General features: G+C 40.2%; 2 protein-coding genes across 2 annotated transcripts; both read right to left on the bottom strand.

Moving 5' to 3' along the window:
• Positions 1–2,646: 2,646 nt before the first annotated feature.
• s100v1 (S100 calcium binding protein V1) lies at positions 2,647–4,747 on the bottom strand. The gene is made up of 3 exons (XM_072678738.1): positions 4,662–4,747; positions 3,103–3,234; positions 2,647–2,948 (listed from the first exon to the last, which is right to left on the bottom strand). The coding sequence occupies exons 1-3, from the start codon at positions 4,671–4,673 to the stop codon at positions 2,778–2,780; spliced, it is 315 nt and encodes a 104-aa protein (XP_072534839.1). The 5' UTR covers positions 4,674–4,747; the 3' UTR covers positions 2,647–2,777.
• Positions 4,748–5,310: 563 nt separating this feature from the next.
• dcst2 (DC-STAMP domain containing 2) lies at positions 5,311–20,059 on the bottom strand. The gene is made up of 16 exons (XM_072678737.1): positions 20,012–20,059; positions 19,295–19,577; positions 17,910–18,080; positions 17,296–17,397; positions 16,565–16,759; positions 15,370–15,435; positions 15,037–15,250; positions 13,096–13,259; positions 12,661–12,825; positions 11,368–11,535; positions 10,691–10,791; positions 8,948–9,078; positions 7,798–7,925; positions 7,326–7,419; positions 5,765–5,940; positions 5,311–5,418 (listed from the first exon to the last, which is right to left on the bottom strand). Exons 1-16 carry the CDS (start codon positions 20,057–20,059, stop codon positions 5,375–5,377), a joined length of 2,250 nt encoding a protein of 749 aa, XP_072534838.1. The 3' UTR covers positions 5,311–5,374.
• Between the last annotated feature and the right edge of the window lie 211 nt (positions 20,060–20,270).

The following is a 20,270-nucleotide window of genomic DNA, read 5'->3' as shown; positions in this document are numbered from 1 at the left end:
GATGTGCAAATGCACACACAGCTTGTGAAGTCACTCTAGAGAAGTACTGACAATATGGCACTGATGGATTATTTGCGTGTAAGAATACATTATGTACTCATAAACATGTTTAAATGTGTATTCTGCTATAATGACCATGCCTGAGACAGTCAGCATTTCTGTACTCAAGATTAGTGTAATACCCTTGGGGGGCTAGGCAGAGCCTACTTGGGGTGAATCAGAGGTGAACTGATTGGAAAAAAACCCAAATTCTGCAGTAGTGTGATCGTCAGCACAAATGGCCTTGCAGGTGTTAGCACTCTTAAAAAAATAAAGTCGTAAGAACGAAGGACATAAGTGAATACAAAAGTGACAGGGTTAAGGGGTAAGGGGCTTCCCATAGTAATATAAGCGGACCCAATCGTGAGATATTATGATAAAAAAATATGCCTGGGGGTAGCCACAGCTAGACAAGGACAGTATATAAGGCCCAAGAGGAGCCACACTTTTTTAGACTGCTTTTGGAGAGTGCTGGCTGTCTCAGGCTAACGCATTACATGTAGTGCCTTAGTCTTCACCTATTTTGTATACTTCATACAGAAATAAAGGTTGCACTCTGCCTTTCTATTGACTACGGAGCTGGATTCTTTTATGCACCATTTCTAAATGCTTATTAGCTGATTGGGGGAATTTATAGAGAAAAAGAGCCGACAGCACCATGTCTAATGCTAGGCGGGGGCTAGAGGGGTATAACCCTCCCCCATCACTGAGCTATGGAGCAGTGCAGCTGTGTTTTCTGGAATGATAGTGCTCCAACATCCTGACCTCACTAACACTTGTACTGCTGAATACAATCAAATCCTCACAGCAATGCTCTAGTAAAAATCTAGTAAAAGCCTCCCCTGGACAGTAGAGATAGTTACTCCAACAAAAGCAGGAATACATCATAAAATCTCATGAATAAGCAGGTGTCCCAATACTTTTGTCCAGAGTGTGTGTTATGTAGTGGCCATTAGAAGCCTAGTTTGTGGCCTATATATATATATCTTTGTGGCCATGCCTTAACAAAAATAAGCACCCTGTCGTGTTAAGGGCTCTTGTCTTTCTCACATGCAACAGCTGGATGTCTCTTTGAATAAGAGGTTGCTGCTGAGTCCACGTGTGGCTCGATGTGGTGAGCAGCCCTTAGACAACCTAAGTGAGAAAGAAAGACCCTTATTGTGGTCAGCGCTAGGGATAGTACCATTGCTCCGCACACATTGTCTCCTATCTAGCACACATAGAGCTGCTTAATTAGTTTTGGCGAAAAACGAGAAAGCACAGGAATATGGAGGGTGTGAGGCTGTGGGCGCTGCGGGGGCCCAGCCTGGAGCCATGGACTATGTTAGAGGGCTTAATTACTTTTGACTTTATCGTGCATTGTAGACAATAAGAGGCAACGGTCAATGTTCAGATATCATTTAGCATTAAATTTAGACAGTTTTCAGTTACATTTTACTATTATATTTTATTCTATATTTGATAGATTCTCACGTTTCATTCAAACATGCATCAACTAAAAGCAATGAGGGGAAACTCGGTCCTTCCCCTAAACGGGTCCGACTGGAAAATGTGTTATTTACACTGGTGTGCCGCTCTGCCACTGTTCGCCTGCAAAGCTAAGGTGACCCATGCTTCATTTAGGGGGCCCTGGATCCGCCCCTGGTGTGAGGTTCCAAGGCCTGGCTTTAGGAAGTTGAGCCAGTTGAACTCAAAGTTATTTAATAATAATAATAAATAAATAGAACTATATAAAGAACTATTTTCTTCTGACATAAGAATTAGTAGTAATCATTGATCTGCACTGAACCTGGATGAAAATGTTCATCACACACAACACACTGTGTAACACCTACCCTGGCTGCATCCTCTGGGTTAACACCCACCTTTCTAGGAAATTTCCAATATACAGGGGCCTAAAATCTAGCTGGTGGTTGGATACCGCTGTCACGATTGGTAATTTGGATGTATTTACCTAGGTCTGTAACATCAAAGCTTTGTTGTTTTATAGAAATACATTTTATAAATTTGATAACTGCGCTGTAGAATGGGTGAGAAATCCCCATTTGTCCCCACCCAGCGGTACAATTTCTTTTTAGTGTGTGCAGTCATTAAAATATGATTGTCGTGAGCTGAGGAGACAGGTTTAGAGTGGTTGGGTGACACTGGAGTCTCTGAAACATGCATGTGAACACTAGAGTAGTTAACATCATGATACTGGATTTATTGTTTAAAGATGTTTAATGTCACATTTTCATTCACACTGAGAAATCAATTTCTGTATACAAAAATGTAAAACATGATCAAATACTTAATCTTGGAAACAGCAGAAGTTCCATCATACAAATATCCCTCTGCCTATTTCATTTATCCTTGTCATACAAAAATAGCACAGACAAGATGATTCAGACACATTTTGACTAATAGAAAACAAAAATCCCCGCAGCACCAGAGCATATCAGCCATTAAAAAAACACAGCATCTTCTAAAATAACATCTTCACCAGGTGTTTAGTCCAATGCTGGCAGTGTTGAACTCTTCAGTTACAGGTGTAGAGGTGGAATATGCCTGGAAAAAAAGTAATAATGTTGTCATGATAAGGCCTGAAAAAAAAAAAAAAAAAAAAAAAAAAAAAAAAAAAAAAAGGTGTGATCTAGGGCCCGCTGGACTTCTCAGAGAGCATTGCACCAGACTGCAGGAAGCTGGAGAGGCTGATTGGAGTTGTTTGCTCGGGGTTGGGTTATTCACTTGCCAGGATCTCAGAGTAACAGGCAGGTACATTTAACACTTTTGTCTTTCTCAAGCAATCCACACTGTTGGTTGGCTAGGGAATTCACCAGCTCCCAGTAGTTCTCAAAGGTGACTCCATGGCCGTCCTCCACGCCTATCTGCTTCAGCAGCTCATTCAGCCCCTCCTGATCACCCGCGGTCTGTACAAAAAGCACATAAAAACTTTACTCCAGTCATACTCATAAAACAGTCCACTGTCTCACATGCACCCTATAAACAGCAGAAGACAACATCGTGAGAGCGAATCTCTTGGTGCACAAAGAAAGCAAGGCAGAATAATTGAGGTCAGTTTACCTTCACCATAGTTGGCAGATCTTTGGAGACCATGCCCTGGAACTCCTCCACGGTCAGTGTGGGACTGTTATTAGCAGAGGCTGCATGGAACTGGGTCACCAGGGTATTGATGGCCAATTCCAGATCTGAGTACTACAGAAAAGAAGAGGGCTCACTAAGGTCTTCTGCATTTTAAAGTATAAATTTACTGTAAGTTGCATAACATTAGGAACTGGGATTCGATTCATTAAATTCAATGTCATTTGATTTGAGACAGCAACAACAACCAAGGGACTTTGACTAGACTTGCCTAAGGGCAGCTAATGGTAATGACTCAAAACACCAGCATAGAGGGTATTGTTAATGAGGGCAATTTATTGGCAGACATCAACAAAAATATTAAAGTTAAAAATCCTGCAGCAATCCTGAAACACAGCGGTGGTCCCAACCCTGGTCTTGTAAAACTCTGTACTCTGTACATTTTAGAGTTTTTTCTGCTCCCAACACATCTGATGCAGCAAATCAGACCTGGGCTCCCCAAAAGCACGATGGCACTAAGATTATTCCTAAGTGGTCGAGCAAGCATAGCATTGAACACTCTCTCTCTACTAGTTAAGAGGACCATACCACTAAGAAGGTATTAGGAGACTGTGCCCAGTTAATGAACACACCCAACAACAAATATTGTATAATGTAATGTAATGTTTGTTTAAAAATCGTAGCAGGAATACTGTTTTAATAAGACCTACTTTCTTTCCTACACCATGAAATACACTGTTTCTGTAACCTTTTAAAACCTAAACTACAACAACTAAGACCAATCTGAGCTTTTACTGAGCCTTTGATAAAACTGCTACTGGTCAAAAGACTCCAGAGGAGTCTTGGTATTCCCCTGGCACTCAGAGCTGAGATGCACAGGACTCAGGATGTTAGTAGGACAGAATTAATTCCCACCAGTCCTGATAACCATGCTATATATGCTAGACCCCCTTTAGGCTAAGCGCTCCATTACTGTAGGCAGGTAACCAGGCCTGGACGGTGAGGCAGCTCCGGAAGCGGTCACGCTAGCTTGGGCCTGGCAGCTTTCAGCACACAGCACCACTATTTGCTTTCTGGGCGGTGGCCAGCCGAAAAGACAACACTTTTCACTATGGTGTGGACACTGTAGTGAAAACCTATCCCGAGGTGAAAGTTGAGGTGCACTTTTTTTTCATAAAATACCATGTAAGTTTCTTGGGCTTGTTTATATATTTATATGTGGTTAATACAAGAGAAAATTAATTAAAAGTGAGGTTTAATTAATTACAATGTAAATATTCTTTTCTAGAAATAAAACAACTTTACTAGATTTCCAGTCTTTTTGTAATTTAATTTCCTGTCTTTAATGTAATTTAAATGAGCACAGGTACGCACAGAGTGAAAGTGCATATGAATGAAGAAATGAGAAAATTCCTCAAGCTGAGACTCCAGAGCCAAACAAACCCAAACGAGTGCACCTTTTACACCAGGCAGACTCCTTACAATCCTACTGAACCGGCATCTACAGGTACATTACACCAGAACAACGCAGAGACGCTTACCTGTGGGGCCATTTAGTCGGTTTTAGCCGCCGGATCTCGATTAAACTCCGTGGCTGAAGCTTAGCTGTAGTGTTTTATCAGCGCCCTGCGCCTGGAGGACTTTAGTATCCTCCTACCTTCCACGTCAGGCCCGCAGAGCCGCAGCTGATACGATGACAGATGATAAGAATCTCCATAAGTTTTGACTTCAGCCATATGAACAAGATGTGGGGATTTTTTTTTCTTGATATGTTGACACTACTGACAATTATACTACATGTGTCAGCTATACTAACAGGTGAGAGCCTAAAAAGAAAAGAAAAAACACCCCCCCCTATTTAAAGTACTTTATTGTTTGTAATACTGCAGGTTGAGGGCAGCTGAGAGCCCCACACTGAACATTCCTCAAGCAGTGGGGCAGAAAAGGCAGAGGATCACAGCAGAACCAAACCAGCCTGACCACATTCTGAGTCTGATGCAGCGTAGGCATGTAGGCATCTGATAAGAACTTCCTGAAGTAAACAAGCAATGAAAACACACACAGGAACTGCACAGGTACAGGTTTTATTAGTTTAATGTTAATATAATGATTTATTGCTGCTACTGTGTCTGAGGGCTATGCATGTGTGGCTCATCCTCCTGGAGGAGGATGATAATGATGGTGGCAGGGTACAGGTATGTGACGGATTAGGTGGAGTGGGGGTAGAGTGGAGGCGGTGTGTGTCACGTAGGTTTTAAACTATGTTTCTGAAGTCACAGGGACTGGTCTTGACCGCTTCTGTCAATACAACACAGAGACACACACATTTGAGCTAACTGACCGCTTTCTGAAACTCCACATATAGTGCAATTTCACATGTGGTTATATGTAAAGTGTCGGAACCACAGATGCTCACAAGTCACTGTCAGAAAATGAACTTAAAAATGTCAGTGATGTAGTGCTAGTACACTGAACGTCTAATAGTCGAGGTTAACACAACATGACAGTATACATAACATAACTTTCTGAAATAAATCCATACAGTATCCACACATTATCATGTAAAACTGTTGCTGTAATATGAAGGGCAAGATCTGTGAATATAGGGGATGGCTAAATCTGTAATACCAGAGGTTATAATTACTTCTGCATGAACCACTTTGTTCCGCTATGCTCCGGTGTTCTTCCATTGATCTCCCTGTAGCCACAGACAAACGCCTCTGCATCAGCTTCCTCTTGGCATTGCTCTGGCTGATGTCTGGTTGTTGTGTTGTCAGTGGTGCCCCACACAAATTCACCTGCTCCTCATCGCTGGAGTCTCTGGAACACACACATGCACATGTGCAGCTTGGGCAACATGACTGGGCTAGGTCTTATAAATTCATTCACAGCAGATGTTCCCAGCTTTGGTGCTTAAGAACCACTTCCCTTTATATTAATGTGGTGTTCCTGCTCTAACACACCTTATCTAACGAGTCAGACCAAAAAATGATCAGGTCATTCCCCCAGCTTATGTGGATGTGGTAGAGAAAGAACATTTTATAATGTGCAGGGCTGAACAACCATATTTGACTTCCTGAAGAAATATAAGCGATCTGGCTTCCTTCAGCATTATTTAGTGAGGGAAAATATTCCAACAATCCACCACCATCCAAAAATCCTCAGAAGATGGTTTTCATAGTCTCTAAGCCTAATGTAGGGGGCAAACAGGCATGCTTTCCAACAGAGCTTTTTTTTTTGAGATACAGGCCAGCAGCTTCAGGTGATGTACACATCAATCATCTAAATGGGCAATAAATATGATCTCAGTCATTTTGAGTTTGGTGTGCTTGTTGGTGCCAGATGGGCTGGTATCCTGGGATTTTCAGGATAACAGTCTCCAGAGATTACACAGAATGGTGCAATTAAAAAAAGCGTCCATTAACCACCAGTTCTGCAGGGAGAAACACCTTGTTGTTGATGAGAGCACTAAGAGAATAACAAAAAGCTGACATAAGGGCTACAGAATTTTAGATAACTACTCAAAAAAGCTTCACAGAATGCCCAACATATCAAACGCTTAGGCACAAGCGACATCAGCCGAACACTACGTCAGGTTTTATTTCTGCCAGCCAAGAACAGAAAGCTGAGGCTGCTGCAGGTACAGACTCATCAAAACTGGACAGTTGAAGAAAGAAAAACCCCTAGCCTGGTCTGGTGAATCTCAATATGTCAGGCTGCATTCAGGATGATAATGCACCATGTTGCTCAAATTGGTTTCATGAACATGACAATAAGTTCAGTGTTCTTCAGAGGGATTTCCAGTCATTAGATCAGAATCCAATACCTTTAGAATGTGTCAGAACGGGGATATGCAACATAAAAGTAAGTACCCCTGAAAAAAAAAAACTATAGGAATTGTGTGACGTGATCGAGCAATCTCAGAATGTCAAAGGAATGCTACCAACATCTTGTGAAACCCATGTGAAGAACTGAGGCTGTTTGGAGAGCAGAAGAGACCCTGCCCAGTATGTTTTTAATAGTATTCTGATGACATCACACAATCAAATACTATACTACTAATAAATTGCTTGGTGGGTGTATATTTAATTATACAATCAATAGTGTTGATTTATTTTCTTTACAACATCTTGAACTAAGTGTAAACTTTTGTAAATTTGTCTCAGTGTCTGCCTTCACATAGAAGGCAATAACAGTGAACTCACAGCTCATGTTCAGAGTCTTCCTGGAATGTGAGGGGGCCCATGCAGACAGCACAGATGCAACCCATTACTCTGAAACACTGCATGCAGAAACTCCCTGAAGAAACATATACACAAACACACAGTGTCCATTATGTATCTACTTCAGTGTAGTGCAGCATTTTAGTGGAGCCATTGAAATTCTTTGTACTATGTATCTTAGCACCAAGTCAGTTCTCCAGTAATAAAAACAACATTATACAAAATATAAATAACATAAATGTAGTGAAAATGAACAATTCCAGCCATTTCACATCTTGATCCAGCTAATGAGGGTCTTCTAGAGCATTTGAATACCATAGCAAGGTGTTCCACTAAACTCTGAAAATGAGGCCTCTGCCAGGGTAAGGCTGGAAATACATAATCCATGTCATGGTGATATCAAAAGGGATCTATTTAAAGTAATGTAACTGCAAAAATGACTTGAGTGTGTAACCTGTGCAGTTTGGGGTGGAGCAGTTGTAAACATCTGGACAGTCTTTGCCTTTTATGACTTTCCCACACGCCAGGCAGGACTTATCACACACACCCAGGAACCTGGCTATAGTGGCTCCACCCGGCAGACTGTGCACACATACACACATATTCAGTAATAGTGACTCTGCTGAACACACTATATACTCAACAACACCTTTATCAGGCCTGGCCAGGTTCCCCCTTATGCCTAAGGTCCTGTATTCACTTTTGACAGGTCTTAGTCATTCATTGCTAGTAAAAATAATGAGTAGTGTTATTATAGGTCTATATCAATGTATTTGTATATCCACACAATCCAAAAGCAGGCATTGTCACCACTCAGCAGGCTCAGATGTAATGCTTTCCACATTTGTAGCATTCTGTCAGTTACCTTGGACAATTATTTAAGGTATTTCACAGTGCTCAGTTAAAGGAGGGAAAAAACATTGACAGGAGGGCAGTTCCAGCATCTGTCGTTTTCCTTGAAAATGGTTGGTCTTATGTCGGCACTGCCTTGCTGCCAGGACAGAGAAAAGTAAGATGCTTGTCTTCCATGCATCTTGAGGGATGGTGAGTCATACTTGCTTGAAGGGCTCTTGACAGACTGACAGACTGTCTTTCACCATTGCCATCAGGCAGGGAACTGGTTGTCCATTTTTGGCTTTGTAGGCCAGTGACAGGGTCAGGATCTGGAGCTACAGAAAGCCAGTGAAGAGACCACAAGTAAGGAGTGGCATGATTGAACTAAGAAATATTGAAGACAGGTCATTCTGGATGTTCTGGGTCAGTTGCAAGGGCCTGGTGGGACACATAGGAAGACCAGCAAGTAGTAAACTTGCCCCCCCACCAATAAGAAACTTTTTAAAGTGCAGTGAAATCATTGTCCATAGTAATTGATTGTATGCTACAGATGTGGTAGCTAGAGATGACTTAACTATGAATACATTATGGCTCATTAGAGCCCTGTATTATTGTCAGATATGCAGTATGGACTAATAACACTGCCTTCTGTAATTCTTTTAATCACATAAAATTAAACCATACTAGTAGGTTCCTCAAAACAGTATTTACTGCAGGGCTGGCTAATTATTAGCCAATTCCCCTTGTAAGCAGTGGGGGGTGTGACTCACCGCAGCGTCAGTGTTTGCAGTACACTGCTGTGTCCTTGGTCCTCCTTCCCCCTGGATACCGCCCTTAACAGAGCTTTTCCTAGAGACCCACGCTGAGATAGGATACGGCCACGGAGCCACAGAATCCTCTTCTGTAACAACAATGTGATTATATTTATTTTAAAGCATGTAACTTGAAGACATAATACAAACCAGTCCTTAGCTACACTATATAAAGAGTTTACCGATGTGATTTTACTCTTCAGCATTCACAATTGAACAATAGGGTCGAGGTATGGGATGTAAGGATCAGTCTGTGGGTATTACAATACACCATGTTATTTGACTCCTTATTTCCCCTCATAGTATGTTATATTTGGTCTCATACAGATGACTGTCTAAAGCAGGGCTGGGGAACTGATATTCTGGACAGTTTTGTGCTTTTAATTGCCAGGTTTAGCAGGTGTGTGAGAAGGGAAACTGTGCTGTATGTCTGCCCTCAGAAAATACTCTGGGCATTTTCTCTGGTGTTGCAGCCATTTCCAGTATCAGCTTCTGTCATTGGAAGAGCATGCTTGCCCTCAGTTGTCTCTTCAGTAGATAAATGTTCAGTGAAGTTTAGGATGGGTCATGGATTTGTACAGTTAACTTGTTGCTTCTGAAAAACGAATCATTTGCTTTAGGAGTGGTTTAGGGTCATTGCCCTCAACACAATGAAACACGGTGCAGTATCTCCACACTTTCTGGAAGAGTGGCTATCACAAAAAGCTAGCAAATATGGAGACTTGTATAGAAAGGTACCTCCTCTATGTTTTGCATTCTTTGCATAGTTCCAATTCCATTCATCTTCCTCTTGTTTCAGTGAAAACGAACAGATTCTTATACATACTACAGATAAAATGCTGTCTAGTCCATTAGAATGCTAAAAGTGTCCTCAACTGCCCTGTAACAGTCTAATACAGTATTACACAAAAGGTCTTAATGCAATAAATCTTCAAACATTTCCTGACATCCCTTGAAATGAGTGGATTTAGCTACAAGCACCTAAGTTCCCCATGCACAATGCTACACTATATGGACAAATGTATCTGCTCTTCAAACATCAAAGAAATTAAAAAGACTCTTTAATTTTTTAATTTGAAAAAAATTACTCTGGAGCAATGGAATTTGACTAAACACCACTGGGATGAGTCAGAGTGCTGTTTGTGATCAAGAACTAAATATACATCATTAGTACCTGACCTCACTAATGCCATGAAGGCAATAAAATTCTCACAGCAATGGTCTGACTACTGTAAAGCTTTCCCAGTGGAGTGAAAACTGTTACTGGCACTGAATGAGCAAGTGTCTATGAAGAATTGCAGACGTATAGCGTATCCGCAATAGATGGTAGATGCATATATTCAATGAACCTGTGTATATTGACTGTGGACTGCCCCAGTTATCCATGACTACTCTAAAATAGAGAAATTGATGAAATTAACCATTAGTCCCAATGTCTCTTCATGTCTTGTCTCTGTTCAAGTTGGAAGAAAAGGCCATGCTACACCTGTGAAGCCTGACTGCAGAAGGCGTATAATGAGTCACTGTGAGGGAGATATACTGATATTTATTTTTGTGTTGCTTGCATCCTAAATATCCAGTTGTGGATAGTTTGGAAAGCTAGATATTCTTTTCCATATTTTAGTGTTTAAAAGTAGATATGTTCCCTCAAATTTACTCCAGTGTTGTTGTTTTTTTTCCCCAACTTGTCACATGTCTTACTTTTTCCCGTTGAGGGTGGTAACGTGCACACACAAATCTCTGGAGTCGCTCAGCATAGCTTCCGACAAGCACCAGGAAAAAGGTAAGACCATAAAGAAAACCTGTGAATGAGTGCAAGAACAAGCGTCTGCCAGAATGCAACTGTAAGCCGCCTTCTAGAAAGCAAATTGTTAACCATCTGTGCTATAAAACTGAAACTTTACTGCTACGTTATTGCACAAGAAAAAAATAAGGCTGGCCGCAGAAGACTTTAGAAGAATGGCACTTATGTTCTAGTTAGTAATCAAAAGCATTATTGTCACCCCTGACTGGTTTCCCAGTGAAATTCATAAAAGTACACAAAGGCTACAGCCAAACCTACTGTTAACTGTATCAATTTGACAGCATTAAATCTTTGTGTATTTCATAAATCATACCCTCTACAATTTTAATCCATAAGTGAATGATTCTCTTAACATGTCAGTGTAGCTTCACCTCCCCAAAACCTGCTACTAGACAGCAAATATTCTTAATGTTCTTCTTATAGTTTTCTTGAGCTCATACACTTTCACTTCTGCTATGAGCCACTAAAATGATATACAAGCTATCTGATTGCAACAGTTCCAATCCAGACCACTAGATGTCCTCCTATAACTTTTAAGTCTCTTGTTGCATGTCCCATTTGTATGCGTCAGTACCTATAAATAGGTAGCTCATGTAGTCTGGCTCTAGAGGCACCATCAGACACTTCTTGCTCAGGATTGTGATGTTTCCTCTCTGCAGGATGTCAAAAGAAGTCACTATGTCCTTGAAGATGTCAGAAGCATAGCCAGATCCATTCACCTGGACATCAACAACCACAGGGGCTGAAAAAAAGGGAGTATCAACATATCACCCAAACATAGCGCAGTATTCATGATCTGTTGTATTATCTGTTAATGACTAAGGATCTATTCATGGAATCAGACACAGCTGAACAGCCATTTGTAAAATAAATAAATAAATAAATATTTGTAAAGATGATCTGTTTCACCTAACTATGATAATAATATTCTAAAAGATACTCTGAAAAGGTTTGGTGTCAGCAGGTATTGAACATGCCAGTGACTTGGACAGGTACATCAGTGTTACAGTACTGTCCTGAATTTACTGCTCAGATGTTAAACCTTTACTAAATGTAACTTTTTAACAAGTATATTTCAGTGATAACAACTAATCTGCATTTAATGAATACCTGGAAAAACCTTCCACTGGTCATTACATTCTCAGTCTAACATCATCATGTACGATCATGTGCAAAATGTTGAGCATCTCTGGTTACATTTTTAAAGAGTTTTGTTAATTTTTAAAGTTAAAATAAGTACACGTCCTTTGCAGAACACATTTCTGCATATTGTAATGCACAATAATTGATTACTCGCTTAGTTTAATACACTGGAAAAAATACAACATTAACTATAGACTTTATAAAAGGTTATGGCACATATATTGTTCCTAATATGTTAAATCAGAAATTCAGAAAATTAATACAAATTGTGAAATCTTTGTATTCAAACATTTGCACACAACTCAAAACATTCATAAATCTTGCTAAATATTTCATATTTAATATATAAATTATATAATTATATATGATATTTCAAATAATAGCAACCTTACACTAAAGGGGTATGTGTTGAATAATTTCAGGCACGATATACAATGAAACTGGAACTGCGACCACCTATGAATTTTTCACTAATTATCAACAATGACCATGAATGTTCAAGGTGAAATGTCTCGTTTTTGTTTCCTTTTTGCATATTTAAGAGTTCTATGCTGTCATCAGCCAAAGCTCCCTCTGGTCCAACAGGTTCTGTTCTAGATATACTAAATATTAAATGTTGTTTATATGTAGATCATTTTGTTCTGATACTATAAAACCCAGCCCTAGACCTGAAATGGTGTTTCCCCCCTAAGGGGGGCTTAGTGAAGACCTTCAAGCTTCTTACCTCTAGCCACTATCTCTCCCTGTGCCTGGTGATGTACCATCCCAAACACCCAGAACACCATGAGGTCCAGGCCCATCACCACACAGCCCACGGCCAGGTGTTGAAGCAAGGACAGAAGGCCAGCTCCAATAGCCCGCCTTTCACGAGGCATTAACCGCATAGAGCCTTGTAGCGTGTGACAAGGGAAACAAGGTAAGATATACAGCCTGAAACTCTATTAGTTAGTAGTCATTTTGATAACTACCCTTTAGGAAACAATTCAGTACATAACAAAAGCTTAAATGTTATCACTCTTCCTTTCAGTTTGCTTTATAGATTCAGAATTATGTTATATAAAATAATAAAAACACAACAATACAACAATTAAATCAGAGGATTCAAGAAAAAACGACAAAAAGAATTAATTCTGGCCAGCACACATACACACACACACACACTTACGGGGTATAATGTAGATAAGGGCCTCCCTCTCACTAAGTGGCAGTACAGCTGGTCTTCCCTGTCTAGAGAATATGCGATCCATCTCTATAAACTGTTCTGTTATGTAGAAGTTGTCAAAGTCATCCAGGTGAAGGTAGCGGTTTTTGTACAGGACCGCCCTGTTCAAAAGTGGACAGTGCAAAATCACAGCATCAGTAGATCACAATCAACCTTTTATTAGGGTGGGTGATATAAGAATATGATATTATCATCAAGACGAAAATGACAGAGTAAGATTTTAGATCATTTTGATCAGCACTTTAGGAGCACTGATCAACTGCATGTTTTATCACGAAGAAATGTATCTCAGATGCATTCCAAGTGAGAGTGCTGTTTAGCTGCCATAGAGTGCATGTATTAAATATTTAGAGGTGTTATTCAATGTACAATACTAAGTGTGTGTGTTATTCAATGTTATTCACTGTACAATACTAAGTGTGTGACTTTGGTTGGGATGAAGTTCAGATCCCTATTTACAACCCTGTTATTTTGCCTCAGGATAGACGTCATGTTGCTAAGCCCATGTTTGGCAGGTCTATGCTGGATTTCCAATAGCAGAAATTAAAGTTGTTTTTTTAAATGTTCAGAAGCCATGATGTTTTGTTCTGTGTACATTTTCTCCTGTGCATCACTGGATCCTCTGAATTACAAGTTTGTTTAAGAGTCATAATACTAATATTGCTACATGCAAGCTAACATAACTGCAGCTCAGTTAGACGTAAAGCAGACTATAGCTATTGCTGTTCTTTGTGTGTCCTCTTGGGTCTGTTGTTAGCAAGCTGAAGAGATTATAGCAGCTTGGCCAGGGTTAGTTTCACAGCCTGAAGAACCAGAGGCAATGTGAGTTTTTCCCCTGGATACCCAGTTTGTCCAGTAAGTGTTTTGCCTCAAGAGTAAAAGTGCAGCTCCTGTATTTTATCACAAACCGATTTACATTTTCATCAAATTTCAGCACCAGAGCTTAGCTAGACTTACAGGAAAAACTGCAAAGAACCTTGTACGGAGTCAGTGTCTGTTAATATGCCCAACAGCACAACATGAAATAATAAATAACAGTGATGATGATTCATGATTACTAACTAGCTAGTTGCCTGACAGCTTGACTACAACTCAGCTACTCCACTGAACAGAAAGGTCCTGCAAAGAGTTTGTATTTCGAAGTGTATCCTAGCCTTCTTACAATACAGCATAATAAAAAAAAATCAAGAAACATGGAAACATTTTATTTAATTTATAATTATCAGTAATAATATTGAGGAACTGTGATTTCTTAAAATGTCCAAAATATAAAGACACCCAGTGATTCTTCTGGAATCAGTAGTGTAAAGGTGTTCCTTCTTTGTCACACTAACAACTTCTACTTTTCTATGAAGACTTTATGCCTTATCACTGGGTGTCGGGACATTGCTGTGAGGATTTGATCATATTCAGGTACAAAAGACTAGGGAGGTTAAGTGCTGATGTTGGGTAATTAGTTCTAGATCACAAACGCCACTCCAACACACCCCAAAGGTATTGGATGGAGCTCCATCACTTTAGATAACACAGTTCTACTTCTCCATAGTCCAATCCTGGGGAGAACTTATATCCATGTAGCTGACAATTGCCCTTGGGCATGGTTTTCTATAATACTATAATTCTATGGTAATTATGCAAGCCATGCACACACAACTGACTGTCAGCAATGGGTGCACCCTAAAGTATAGCTGCACTCACCAATTCGAAGGAGTGTTTGGATTCTTATGGAAATAGAGTGCATTTCAACTACTGTGATGTTGGTGTCATACCCCCTCTTCTATCTAGTACTTCTACTTACTCCATAGCAACTTTTGCCAACACTAAAAGGTCTAACTGAAACATTGGCATCTTTCTGCTGACTGCTATTGCTAAACTCACTGAAGGTACATAAACAGCAGCAAGAACAGGCCCACATATGCCAGCGCTGTCGTTAGCTCCAGGAAGTGTTCTTGCTCCTGTGACACCTCCTCCATGATCTTCTGAGCCATTTCCTGGACTGACTGACTGATGTTCAGGTTCATGTCGGAGTGCACAGAGGCTGACATGTTGAATTCAAACTCCTTCTTCATTCGATCAAATGCAGCGGTAGTCGCTAGAGAGGAAACCACCACACACACACATACACGACAGAAAAGGGGAACCCAGTATTTAAATGAGGATGTTGCTGGGCCATGTAAAGAGGAAAGACATGAACAGAGTCTGTGCACTTACGGGAAGCCAGGCTAGCCTTCAGATGTTCTCCAATGTATGAGGGTAGGATACAGAAGAGCTCACCAACTGATGTGGAAGATGTGGGAGAGAAATATAGACCATCAGATATATTCATTTAAAGCTTTTAAACATTCTCAGTGAAGATTATTATAAGATTCACTGATTTCTACAGTTTAGTCCTTTTAGAGTGCACTGCAAATTTCACAAGCGGACGTCTACAATACACTGGCATTGTAAATGTTTGTCCTTAGCTGTGTGTTCAGTCTGAGGTCATGTTTGGATTTAGAGGCAGCAGTGCCGCTCAGGCTTCCCCAGAACAGCGGCGGATATAAAACAATAATTCATTTGAAAAGAAAACACACAGAGAGAAAGCGGGAAGTGGGTGAGTCACTGTAGGTCTGGCAGTGCAGGAATGTGAAGGGAATGAGAAAAGTGTAGTGCGGCCTCAGCATTTAGACAACCACTTAGGCAACTTCAGCCATGAAGCATTAACCTTAGCCCTTAAACATGGGTGGTGGCCCATTCTCAGCACAGAAGACTAAGACAAAGACACAACCCTGGTTGCAGTGGCATTGTAGCAGGTCTGAACCCAGCTTTCCAAGCTGTGACACTACATGAAGAGAAGAATTTTACACTGATCAGCCATTACATTAATACCAGCTGCCTAAATATTAAGTATGTCTCCTTTGTGCAGCCATAACTCCACAAGAACTCTAAAGTATCTGGCACCAAGATCTTTTAAGTCCTGTATGTAGTGAGATGGGGCTTTCATAAGCATCAATAAGCCTCTGCCTCATGCCTCTGTTGCCGGTTCACTGGTTATCCTATCTTAGGACACTTTTGGTAGGTAAGGATGACACCAAACCAGAAAAACCCACAAGACCTGCCTGCTCTGAGCCAATCATCTAGCCATCACAATGTGGCCCTAGTCAAATGATCTCAGATTTTTATGCTTGCTTATTTTTCCTGCTTTTAACATATAATCATCTTCAAAAACTGACTGTTTACTTGCTGCCTATGACTACAAGACTACATGATCATTGGAAATATTCCAAAAACAATCTGCGTTTAAAGAAAAAAAACCCCACAAACTCCATTACAGCAAGCGGTTGGAAGGCTGTGACCAGAGATTTCCTGTGAAGACGCAAATTACAGGACTGCAAATGTCTAATAACAAAGCAGCAGAAAGGCTGACCGCGCGTGAGCCCACAGAGAGGCCTGAAGCCATCCACGATGTGGCACAGGAAGGAGAAGATGGAGAGCAGCTCCATACAGTTGGTGCGGCCCTCACTGAACACTGCATTACACTTCTTATATGGTGTGCCCATCTTATCGTTACACACATCACCAATGCTCGCCAGGAAATGCAGCACATTCCTTAAAGAAAGGGCTGAAAAGGGTCAGAGAAAGAGAGAGATGATTAGTGGGGGACGCTGTGAACCATTCAGGCATTTCAACTTAATTTGATGTTGTTTATTTATACCACATACTTCCATTTAATAATAGAGTATCAAACAAAAAGTATAGTCCCAGAAGTGGACAGCAAAACAGCAATATTTTATTATTATCATAATAAATCGCAACATAAATTTCAACACACTGTTCTGAACATATCATCAGGGCCTTAATAAAACTCACCATTATAAAGAGAGAATAATTATCCCAGTCTGACTGGGTTTAGTGCAGCAGTGAGCAAAATATGAATAAAACATTCTGTACTGTACTGCATACTCTCATACTTTTGACTGTGTATATGGAATGTAGATGTGTATTATAGCAATGTTTTCAAGTGTTATTGTATTTTTTCATATCCTTAACTAATTATGTGCAATTTAATTGACATAATTTATCTAGTTTGTTATTTGTTTGCCAGTATACTCAGTCAAGTTTCCCTGCTATCACTGTTGCACAGCAAGACTGACTTACAGACATGGCGCACAGACTCTGCGAGTGCTGTGATTAAGTTCTGAACTCTGCCAGCCAGTGAGTAGGCATTCCTGCTGACCTCCTTGATCTTACTCAGCACAGCTAGACATCCAGAAACACAAAAGCATGCTGTCATTCATCTCTGAACTGTATGACACTTTAAAGGCCTAAATCTCTGATGTCCGTACCATCTGATTCAGATTCTTTAGGAAACAATTCAGTGCCTGAAACCTTAGATTTCATCACAACTTGATGATATTGAGTTATTAAGGGTTTCAGAATTACTTTGATACACAACTGAAGGACACTTTGTTGATAACTGGAAATATGCTGTAGAATATACTGGATTATAACTGATTTAAAACATCAGAGAAAAACAATGCAACTGAATTATCATCCTCAGACTGAAGCATTAATAATGATGCTAACATTTTATTTAACACTAATCAAGTCAGTCGTGTGTGATATAAGAACATCACTCTGTGAACCCTGAGGACAACCCATGCTTGCACTTGGTATTAAGTTCTACGTAAGCAGTGTGTGTGTGTGTGTGTGTGTGTGTGTGTGTGTGTGTGTGTGTGTATGTGTGTGGACAGCTGCAGAGAGGGCCTTACACAGAAGAGGAGTAGCAGCTCGCTGCATAAGTAGCTGAGTTTGGTTCATGGCTAACTCTGCTCCACACACCACGCTGCCTGCTGCTCGCTCAAAGTTCTCCACTGTGTTGCTTAAGGGGCCTTGAAGCACCATGGTGAGGATGAGGAAGAGCAAGAACCTTTTACCCTCCTCTTCAAAAATCAGGGGGAAATAAAAGAGTAAAGATTTCAGTGATATGTATGTGTATATAAATCTCCGGAAAAAAAAGAGACCACCCTACATTATCAGTTTCTCTGGTTTATTATTTATAGGCAGTGTGTTTAGAGAAATTAACATTTGCGTTGTATTTCATAACCGATTGGACAACATTTCCCCTAAATTTCCCATAATTCCAAATGAAAATATCGCTATTTAGATATTTATTTGCAGAAATGACAACTGCTCAAAAACAACTGCTCAAATAATGCAAAGAAATGATTATAATAATTATAATGCAAAGAAGCTATTATTTAAACAGCACAGTACTAATATATAAATTTTGAGAGAATTTAGAAATCACTATGTTGAAATATCCTTGACTGCCAATCACAGCTTTCATGTCTTGGCAGGCTCTCCACTAGTCTTTTACATTGCTGTTGGGTGACTTTATGCTATTTGTAGTCTGCAAATCCAGATAACTCAGCTTTGTTTGATGAAATGTCTGGAATAAAATGGCTGCCATACACATAGAGATGCTGATGTAAGAAAAAAAAAAGGTATTTAATTTTTTTAGAGCTGTACAGTATAATATAGACTGTAGGCAAAGTGGGCTACTAACTGTCATGCTACCCGTCTCTCTCAGTGAAACTGCCAACTTCCATTTCCCATGAACATTTAGAGACACACATGACACCCACATGAACGTCACCAACCAATAACCAGTCATTCTCACGTTTAAACTCACCTGAGTACTAATCTGTCACACCTGTGTTCAGATCTTATTCAGTGTAAATGAGCATGTTTGGTGGCTTTGTTCAGTTCATATTGCCATAGTTTTGTTTGTGCATGCAGTGCATTCATTTGTTATTAATCGGTGTACATACAGAGAGGTAAAAAAAAAAAAAAAATCATATTTTTGACCCCCCCCCACCCTCTGAAGATCCTGCTTAACCACCCCAAAGTTACGCCCTTTTCTTTTTACATTAGCATATATTATGTTTTTCAGAATGAAATTCTGTTCTGTTGATTCAGCTTCGGTTGGACTGCTCTGCTGTTGCTCACACCTCTCATTTAAGCATCAGTATTTTATTTTGTGTCTAGTTCAAAACAAGAAGAATGGATCCCAACAAATTCCTCTATCCCTGTGCTAGAAAATGTAGCTATAAAACACATTATTAAACACATAATTATGTTTAGGGAGTCTTACTAGAGCACAGCATGGGCAGCATCAGTGTAACGTTGGCCCGTACTCGGCTGGAGATGCCCATTCCAATTGCTGTGAAAAGGGCAATGGTGGTGGTGGTGATGAAACAGTACCACAGGTTGTGGTTCTGCATGTACAGCGCTGTCATGCCATACATGAAGGAGAGAAAGAGGCCAATAAAAAAGCCTGCTAGACTACGCTTGGCCTGTCGCCCTGCTGAACTACCCAGCAGCCATGACAGTTTCCTGCCAACACGTCTGAAAGCGTTCCTCCTGGACTTCATCCTGTACCAAGTGAGAAAGGAAATGAGTTTATGATATGTGTCTAACATGGAAATACATCATCTAGTGAATATCATGTAGCTTCTTCTGCTCTTAATCTGACTTACCTTCTTCTGGAAGGTCCTAGTGATGGCAGAAATATTCTTTTTCAATTCAGCTTCGGTTGGACTGCTTTGCTGTTGCTCACACCCCTCACTTAAGCATCAGTATTTTATTTTATGTCTAGTTCAAAACAAGAAGAATGGATCCCAACAAACTTCCTCTATTCCTGTGCTAGAAAATGTAGCTATAAAACACATTATTAAACACATAAATATGTTTAGGGAGTCTTACTAGAGCACAACATGGGCCGTATCAGTGTAACGTTGGCCCGTACTCGGCTGGAGATGCCCATTCCAATTTCTGCGAAAAGGGCAATGGTGGTGGTGGTGATTTAGCTTCTTCTGCAAGGTCCTAGTGATGGCATAAATGCTCTTTTAGGGCTCATTGTCCTTAATCTCAGTGCATGCGTGCCATCTGTATACCTTTTACTGTGGATACTTGGGTATAAGGCAGCACACAGGCCGGACTACATCCCATAGTTTCTCTTTTAGGCTTTTAGTGTTGTTTGTTTGTTTGTTTGTTTTCAAAATTAGAAGCACAGAGAACATTCTGTTAGAATATTAATATTGGCTTAAACAGTTAAAACTGATGACATT

This window comes from Salminus brasiliensis, chromosome 5 (assembly GCF_030463535.1).
Source record: "Salminus brasiliensis chromosome 5, fSalBra1.hap2, whole genome shotgun sequence".
Lineage (NCBI taxonomy): Eukaryota > Metazoa > Chordata > Actinopteri > Characiformes > Bryconidae > Salminus > Salminus brasiliensis.
This window is presented reverse-complemented; position numbering and strand designations above follow the sequence as displayed.

Bases quoted from the DNA above. Each gene is read 5' to 3' on its own strand.
- s100v1 (XM_072678738.1), bottom strand. The intron at 2,949-3,102 runs GTAAACTGACCT...CTTTTTGTACAG, and splicing joins ATCTGCCAACTATGGTGAAG to ACCGCGGGTGATCAGGAGGG.
- dcst2 (XM_072678737.1), bottom strand. From the start codon at position 20,059: ATGAGCCCTAAAAGAGCATTTATGCCATCACTAGGACCTTGCAGAAGA. The intron at 19,578-20,011 runs AGCTAAATCACC...CTCACTTGGTAC, and splicing joins CACTAGGACCTTGCAGAAGA to AGGATGAAGTCCAGGAGGAA. The intron at 7,926-8,947 runs GTGAGTCACACC...ATGTGTGCACAG, and splicing joins CTGCAAACACTGACGCTGCG to TCTGCCGGGTGGAGCCACTA.